The 8,520-nt window shown below is 63.6% G+C and overlaps 1 protein-coding gene across 1 annotated transcript; it reads right to left on the reverse strand.

Annotated features, from left to right (window-relative positions):
* Positions 1 to 473: 473 nt before the first annotated feature.
* On the reverse strand, positions 474 to 6,167 carry LOC130681981 (uncharacterized). The gene is made up of 2 exons (XM_057495962.1): positions 5,077 to 6,167; positions 474 to 4,874 (listed from the first exon to the last, which is right to left on the reverse strand). The coding sequence occupies exon 2, from the start codon at positions 4,056 to 4,058 to the stop codon at positions 3,090 to 3,092; it is 969 nt and encodes a 322-aa protein (XP_057351945.1). The 5' UTR covers positions 4,059 to 4,874; positions 5,077 to 6,167; the 3' UTR covers positions 474 to 3,089.
* Positions 6,168 to 8,520: the final 2,353 nt, after the last annotated feature.

Below are 8,520 nucleotides of genomic sequence, written 5' to 3' on the forward strand. Positions count from 1 at the left end.
GGGGGGCGGGGGTTGTCTCCTCTTTGGGGGCTGCTTCCCGGGACTAAGGGCGCGCACGTAAAGGCGTGCGGAGGAATATATTCATCTGCGGGGCCCTCTCCACACACACACACACACACACACACACACACGCCCCCGCCCCCGCCCCCCGTTTGCTCTGCGCACTTGTGGATGGATATCCGCACTTATGGATGGATATCCGTACGGGTGTTCCTCTGGGGCAGAATCCCGCCTTTGCCAGGACATTGATCCGTGGCCAGAGGCGTGGCGGGGCTGACCGGGATTTCCCCCTCTTCTCCTGGCGTCATTGCTTCGCTCCTGGGCTGGGCTCATCCAGCCCAAGAGGCCAGCAGTGGGCCCAAGAGGGCAGTAAGGCCATTCATTCTGGCAGCAGCAGGAACTGGCACGGGCCCCGTTGGTGCCGGGGTTCTTGCTCACGAAAGCCAAAGAATGAGCTTCACAAACACTCAAGGTAGGAGAACAAGGTACGTACAGGCCAGGCTTTTATTTAGAGAGAGAAAGCGAGAGGACAGAGCTCCCGGCTCACGCCAGGAGGGCACAAGAGAGTCCGTGGTTGGCTCACTGCCTAGGGGTTTTATGCGCGGTTGAGGATTTTCAGGAATGACGGGTAAAGGGTTAGGGGTGCAGACTTGTTGAGTGGTCCCAGAATGCTCATTCTTGACGAGCAACAGAAGAAATTTTCTGCTCTGATTCTTTCTCGAGAGAGCAGTTTCCCTCTGGGACCATGTCAATTAAGACCGCCTGCCCTGCCCCCCAAGGTGGGCTGGGTTGTTGCCTGTTTGCTGAAGTAAGTTGAGAATCTTCCTTCTTAACTTCTTGGGCTGTTTATACTTGGGCTTGCTTACTAAATTAGTCTTTTTCCTAGGTTGCGGATCACTTGGTTAGGATCAGAGAAGGAAATACAGCACATAGGTACGGTTAAAATAAGCAGGGCCTTTTAGCAGGCTAAGGTAAATTTTACAGTGAAGTCACGGGTTATGCTGAGACACTTTTCTTTATCTGCGGAACACTCAAAGCATTCCAGGCCAAGGTGCTGCTGGCCTTTTGAGTTTTAAGCGATCTCACTGAAGATGCCTGCCTATATTCCTAGTCTGGTGTCTTTACCCTAGAGAATTAGTGTGAGTCTGGCTTTGCGTAATGCTTATCACAGAGTTTCAGTAGGGACTTCTTTGCACATGGCCGCGTTGTTCTGACTGTAATTATCTTGCTGTGCTTTTTCTCCGGAGGCCCTCCCTCACCCTACGCTGACTACACCCACGGTCCCTGTCTCACCGTCAGGTGGCAGGGAACGGAGGTGAGTCGCCCCGGCTCGCCGCCGGGGGTCTCGGGCAGCGTCTGTGCCACGGACTGCCCCGGTTTGGTTGTGGACAGGTGGCGGTGCTTGGTTCGGGGCCGGGTGGTGGTCACGGCACGGGGGCGGAGAGCCCCGTGGCTCCATCTTCACAGTCAGGTGGCCTCGGTGAGGGCCATTGGTTCGGCAGCCCCCCGCTGGGAAGCTGTCCTTTGGGGGGAGTGTATCTGTACTCGACTCTCAGACCCCTCGTTCGTTCACTCGTAAACGTGTACACGCGGACACAGACGTGCGTGTGTACGTGTTCGTACACTTCCGCTTCTCTCGCACTTTCCCCGTGACCGCCTTGGAGGTGCCACCGCGGATAGGAATGTCTGCCAACCAAAGCAAAAGCCCAAACGGTTGCACGATGACAGCTCCCGAGTTGTCCCTCTGTCCCCCCCACCACCACCACCGCCACCGCCGCCCTTCACGGGAGCCACGTGCAGCGTTTCCTTGGCATCTGCCCCCGTGGCCGAATGCAAGTGAAACGCCGGAGAGGCAGAGGGCCGTCTTCATTTGGCCTGCTCTCTGGGCCCACAGGGCTCAGGAATTAATACGCAGTCCGTTGCATTTGTCTGCTGTCACAGCGAGTTAAGTCCCCCCGGCGCCTTGGCACATCCGCGCAGAGGAAACGTCCTGCCCTGCTCGACCCCCTCCGTTTTCTTTTCTGACGGCTGCCCGGGCTAGGGTGCCCTCGTCTCTCCCTGGCGGCAGCGGGAGCATAGGTTACTGCACGTGCCCCTTCTCTTTGGACGCTGGGTTTCTCTCTCCTTTCTTCCTCCCCTCCTCTTCTCTCCCCCACCGGCGTACGGTTCGGTTCTTAGCAAGGCGCTCGTGTGCGTGACCGGGATATGTTTCCCGGCACGTGGGTACGACGTCCTAACTCAACTCGGCCACACCCTAGAGCAAATGCCCTCATTTGTCCCCGGAGAGTCAACGCGGTGGGTCTGTGTGCGGCCAGAGAGGAGATGAGGAGATAGCTGGTGCCCGTCTTCCCCAGAGTCAAGAAAGGAGCTCCTGAGTCAGTTGAGGGTACCCGTTATGCCACTCATGCCATTTGTGTGGGAGGACGCGGGCTTGCCCGCGGTTAAGTCCCTCGGTGTCCCGCCGTAGTCACAGAGGTCCAGGGCCGAGGAGGAAAGCTCTGCGAGTCTACACGCCGGGTCGATGGGCTGGTGGCTGTGGTCCCCACGGGAAAGAGACTGTGGGAGAAGGGATCTTAAGGTCTCACCCGACACGGTTCTGTAGGAGCTGCTGCTGCCTTGTCAGGCCCCGGAGTGGCATCCGCGCAGTTTCTGAACAGATGAGTGGAGTTGGTTTTCACGCTGTGCTTTTTATTCAGGAGGTTTGGGTCTGGCTGCCCCCAAGAGCTGGTGTGCATGGTAACCGAAAGCACCCCCGAGGTTGCCTGGGCGGGGGGCATCCGCCGCCAGCCGCCTGCCGCCTGCCGCCACCGCGCCGGGGCACTGGGGCACCTGGGCGGTTCCATGCCCGAGTGAAGGACGTTTGGCTCTCTCGTTGCAGAGGAGGCAGCGCAGTCGAGGAAAGGAGGAGAAAGGAGGACGGAGATGGCGCTCGCCTCTAGGCGCTGGTGTTCTGGGTGAGTGAGTGCTCTTTGTTCTCTCCTTCCACCCCTCCTCCCCCTCCACCTTTTCCAATAGAATGTATTTCCTCGCCGGGGGGTGGGGGAGGTTGTGGGGGGAAGGCAGAGCAAGCCTGAAGAAGGAGGGACTCCTCAGGTGGGTTCGGGGCACCGGAATTCCGGACTTGTGTGAGCGACAGGTAGAAAAGGCTCTCCAGTCAGGTCCTGTTTGTGGAACCGGAAAAAGAGGGCGCACAGGCGTGCATCGAGATCATCTGCGTACGTTGCTCGAGGCGCTTGCTTGGTACGTGGAATTTGAGGTCGGTGTCTCCTGCAGTTTTGAAAAGGGAGAGTAGAAAGGGATTGGGGCCTGGGCCTGGTTTGGGCCGGCCCCCAGCGCCTGTGAAGCCAAGTGCCAGTGACAGGGCTATTCGGCTCCCCACCTGACCCACAGGAAGGGGCAGTGCCAGCCCCACTCGGGGAGAGGTTGTTGGAGACCCTTTGAGAAGAGCCAGGCCTGTAAGCAGGGCATTCTGGCCGTCCCCGCCCCCAGCTGTGAGCGGAGCCCTCCACACCTCTTCTTCCCAGTCTTCTCCTGCTCGCTCTTGGGCCCAGCTCGCTTGTACCCCGGCCCTCCGCTAGGCCAGGGAGGACTTGGGAACGTGCTCTTGCTGTTCCAGGGACTACTAAGAGGGGCCACTCGGGTGGGGTGGGGTGGGGGGGGGGAGGTTTGGTGGGAGTTGGGAGGCCCGGTGGCGTTATGCGGGGGCATCCTGCAGTATAGTATAGACCTGCCCGTGCTCCCCAAGTCTGTCTCTTGACAAACCAGGGCGACTTGAGAACAGGCATACGTCCCTTCTTCCGTGTGGCCAGAAACCAGGGGTGTTTTCCTTCCTCCCTTCCAGTCATTCTTTCTTCCTTCTGTCCCCTCCGTGTCGCTTCTGGAAACAAGTCCTGCCACGGGGAGGGACGCTTCCTACCCTGGCTCAAGATAATCAAGAGGCTTCTCCGGGCGGCCTGGCACCGTGCTTCAGCGAGGCCGGACCGCTGGTCTGGTCGGCCTTTCTTCATTGGCCGAGGGCAGGCAGGGGCAGGGTCCCGGCAGCAAGGGCAGGGTGGCATTTCTGCGGCAACTCCGTGTCCTCAGGAGGAACTTGTTCGGCAGTCCCAGGAGCCCTTCCCGGTAAAGTCCACAGGGCGGGGTGTCGCGGGCTGCCGTCGCCAAAAGGAGCCTTGGGCCGTGCGTGACCCGCTCTCCCTCCCCGGCACGGCTTTTGTGTAACAGCAGCCGAGGGGCAGGGACAGAACACGGTCGGTCCCTGCTCCCTGCTCCCTGCCTCGGGGATGGGACCCGCGGGTGTGGTTTCCTCACGCAGCTCCTGCCCTATTGCGAGTGACCGAAAAAGTAGGTGGTCCCGGGCAGCGGGCGCCCGTGTGGAAGCGCGTCCAGCTCTGCCCCGCGGCCCGCGGCCCGCGCACGCGTCTCTCGTGGAGCGTGGCTCCGGAAGGCCTCCTCTCGGGGTGAGGCGGCACTCGAGGGTTTTGCCCTGCGCCTGAGAGTTTTGCCAGCGCCCGGGAAGCGCGGCAGTCGGAGGGTTAGAGGAAGAGATGGATGTGGCGGTGGACCAAGTGCCCTCCCGCCCGCCCGGCCTCGCGTCCGCACCTGCCGGCGTCAGGAGTGCGTGCCCTCAGCCCGCGCGCGTGCGGAGACGGGCCCCGCCTGTCCACCCAAGTCGGAGGAGACCCGGGGCGCGCCGAGAGGCCGCTTCACGTCAGAGGCATGTGCCGGCGATGCCGCCTTCCCGGGTTCACGGGAAGGAAAGCAAGCAGGAGGCGTCTCCCGTGGCTGCCAGACCCTCAGAGGTGTTGAGGCACACGAGGGCTCGGGGAGCCTACCGGCACCTGGGCGTTTCCCATAGCCTGGCCCTGCCGTGGGAGCTGCGGAGAGATGGACCCTGGGTCCGGCGCGTGGCCACCTCGGGGCTGGGGGTGGGGAATCTCGGGGGCGGAAGAGCCAGGTGCTGGCGGGCCCGCCCCGAGGAGGTCCACCTCCCTCTTGACGCCCCCCCCCACCCCCCACCCCCCCACCTCCCCGTCTCCCGGTCTCCCGCCCTGCCGGTGCCGGAGAGCCTGCGCAGACCTCTGTGTCCAGCTGCTTGGGGCCTCACGGCCAGCCGGGCCCCTGGGTGACTCGTGAGAGTGCCCCGGAGAGAACGTAGGTCCCGCGGGGCCCGGACAGTGTGCCCACAAGAGGCAGCCTTTTCCCGAGGTCCCGGGCAACGCTGGCGTGAGGAGTGAGGGAGGATACAGAAGGCGGGCTCCCGCGCTAGGGTGGTCCTCTCCGAGGGGGAGTCAGGAAGCCAGTGCTTGCGTTTTTGCTGTTTGTTCGTTTTGTGGTCGCAGAGGCAGGCTGAGAGGACCCGGCAGAGACTTAAGCCCTGCGGGAGGGAGCGCCAGATTTTGAGGCGGCCCCCACCGCCACCCCCAGCTGGCCCCGCTGGCGATGGCGAGCCGGCTCAGAGCTCAGCCTGGGTGGAAGCAGGCTGGCGTTTTTTTCCTCAGCAAAGGGCGGCGGGGCGAGGGCCTTGGGGGAGGCGGAGGAAGCGCAGGTTGGCATTTCTGGTGCAATACTGCCATCAAGAGGAAAAGGTTTTGCCAATCCCGCGAGCCCTGCACCCTCCCTTCCTGGCGAGGGGCGACAAGGGAGTGAATGAAGTGTGGAGCCAAGGGACAGTATCCTTGGGAGGTCAAGAGCTCCGCCAGGCGTTGTTTGGGGGCGGGAAGCGGGGTCAGGCCGCGGAAGGTGTCGAGACAGGCCCCGGGAGCGGCTCCGGGACCTGGTGGCCGCCATGTCCCATGTCCGGGCGGGACTAGAGGAGGCCGCTCCGGTGGAGCCCCCGGCCAGGGGCCGAGGGCACTTGTCCGGGAGGAGCCCGTCTCGCCCGAGCTGAAGAATCTCGTCGGCAGCCGCGGCGCCGTCTCCCGGGGTCGCCAGGGCTCTGGCACAGGTGCCTGTCTGGACGGAGGACACCGGGCTCCCGGACCCACCTCCCCGAGAGCAGAGACGCCGGGCAGAGCAGCGCGGAAGCCCAGGACGTGAGCCTGCAGACTTTGGCTGCCTTGGCCACCTTGCCCCCCAGAGGCCCCGAGCCTCACCTCGGCGACGAGGAGGAGGACCCGACCCTGGCTCCCGTTCACTGGGTCGAGAGAACGAACGTGTGCTCTCTCCCGCCGCCCGCCCCCCCCCCCCCCACAACTGTCCGGCACCGGTCAAGCACGTTCTGCCAAGGCCCGGGACGGGGCGCCTAACTCCTGGGCACACGGCCGTTCCTTCTATAGACATTGCAGCCGTCCCGTTAGCCCGTTTCTGGGAGAGCCTCCGGGTGGGCTCATACCCTGTACCTCGCTACCCTCCTACCTGCCGGGGGAGCGTGGGGGGTGGGTCAGCGGCTGGGTGGAGGGGGGAGCGGATAGGATAGGAATGTCTGCCAAAGAAGCCGTCGCACAAGCCTCTGAGCAAGTCTCCAGGTAGCAGCACCACCCTGCCCCCCACCCCCCACCCCCTTGCTGTCGGCCCTCCTGGAAGAGCGCTGAAACCCCCCTCCCTGCCCCGCCGTTTCACACGTGCGTGCGAGTCAGCCCCCAGCTTTGCCAGGCGTTTCTCACGTGGGCGGAACCTTTCGGGGGCAGGCCCTGGCCTAGGCTGTGTGCTTGGTCCCCAGCCCGAGGTGGTCGCAGCGTGCGCACACCCTGTGGCCAGGGTGGACGGCCGCGCCCGCACCGCAGAACGGCGGACCCCGTGCAGGAAGGATCCCAGGAGTCTCCCCAGACGGGAGGACGCGGGCCAGTACGCCGTTCGGCCGGGAGGGAGGCCGAGGAATAGGGCGTCCCGGGGCCGCGGCGCCCCCGACGAGAAGTGCAGGAAACAGAGACCGGGGTCCCCCTCACCCTGGAGGACGATGATGTCCACCTCAACCTTGGTCCTGGCCCTGTCCGCTCCTGGCAGCCGGCACGGGACACCCTCTGCCGTGTGGGACAAGGGCCGGCCGGGCTGCGGTTGGGGCCTGGGACCCAGGCTCTCTGGCCGGCGCCAAAGTAGAGCAGAACACACACAGCCCTTAAGTCTGGCCTGCAGCACACCGGCGTTGACTCGTCCTGGTCTGGGTCTAGTAGCAGACGCTCAGGACGTGCTCCGGCCTGTCTGCCAAATGCTGCCCCCTGACAGGATGGCCGCCGTTGCCTGGGTGGCCGCGGGGCCTCTGGGGCCCTGAGGCCCCAGGGACCCCACGGGCCAGGTGCCCTGGCGTAGGAGCCTCAGCTCCTTGCCCCCCCCCCCCCCCAACAGGGTGGCTGCCGGGGCGACGCCCCCACAGCCTCGGGGAGCCGGGCAGGCCTGGCAGCCCGCCCTGGGCTCCTGGGTCCGGGAGGCCTGCGCCGGCTCCGTCCACCGTCCACCGAGTGTCTTGTCGTCGCCTCCCCACCGAGCCTGGAGGTGTGCCCCGGCGTCCGGGTCCCCCGCGGGATCTTCTGAGTGCCCCAGGCCCGGGCTTCCTCCCGTCGCAGGCCTTCCTCGCGCGACCCACAGACAGCGGAAGGACCAGGCCGCGCTCAAAAAGCTTCCGCTTGGTGGCACTGTTGCTCCAGAAATGCCAACCGCCTCTTGCGTGCGTGGCCTCTCCCTCCGCCCCTTGCAGATCAAAAAACACCCAGGGAGGCCCAGAAGCTGTCCGAGCGCTGCAAGTGGGGTTGCCCGCCCTGGGGTGCTGGCTTTGGGCCTGGGGGGGCGGGGGTTGTCTCCTCTTTGGGGGCTGCTTCCCGGGACTAAGGGCGCGCACGTAAAGGCGTGCGGAGGAATATATTCATCTGCGGGGCCCTCTCCACACACACACACACACACACACACACACACACACACACACACACACGCCCCCGCCCCCCGTTTGCTCTGCGCACTTGTGGATGGATATCCGCACTTATGGATGGATATCCGTACGGGTGTTCCTCTGGGGCAGAATCCCGCCTTTGCCAGGACATTGATCCGTGGCCAGAGGCGTGGCGGGGCTGACCGGGATTTCCCCCTCTTCTCCTGGCGTCATTGCTTTGCTCCTGGGCTGGGCTCATCCAGCCCAAGAGGCCAGCAGTGGGCCCAAGAGGGCAGTAAGGCCATTCATTCTGGCAGCAGCAGGAACTGGCACGGGCCCCGTTGGTGCCGGGGTTCTTGCTCACGAAAGCCAAAGAATGAGCTTCACAAACACTCAAGGTAGGAGAACAAGGTACGTACAGGCCAGGCTTTTATTTAGAGAGAGAAAGCGAGAGGACAGAGCTCCCGGCTCACGCCAGGAGGGCACAAGAGAGTCCGTGGTTGGCTCACTGCCTAGGGGTTTTATGCGCGGTTGAGGATTTTCAGGAATGACGGGTAAAGGGTTAGGGGTGCAGACTTGTTGAGTGGTCCCAGAATGCTCATTCTTGACGAGCAACAGAAGAAATTTTCTGCTCTGATTCTTTCTCGAGAGAGCAGTTTCCCTCTGGGACCATGTCAATTAAGACCGCCTGCCCTGCCCCCCAAGGTGGGCTGGGTTGTTGC

This window comes from Manis pentadactyla, chromosome X (genome assembly GCF_030020395.1).
Source record: "Manis pentadactyla isolate mManPen7 chromosome X, mManPen7.hap1, whole genome shotgun sequence".
In the NCBI taxonomy this organism is placed as follows: Eukaryota; Metazoa; Chordata; class Mammalia; order Pholidota; family Manidae; genus Manis; species Manis pentadactyla.

Excerpts from the sequence above, each read along its gene's own strand:
- LOC130681981 (XM_057495962.1), bottom strand. The coding sequence starts at position 4,058 with ATGCCACCCTGCCCTTGCTGCCGGGACCCTGCCCCTGCCTGCCCTCGG.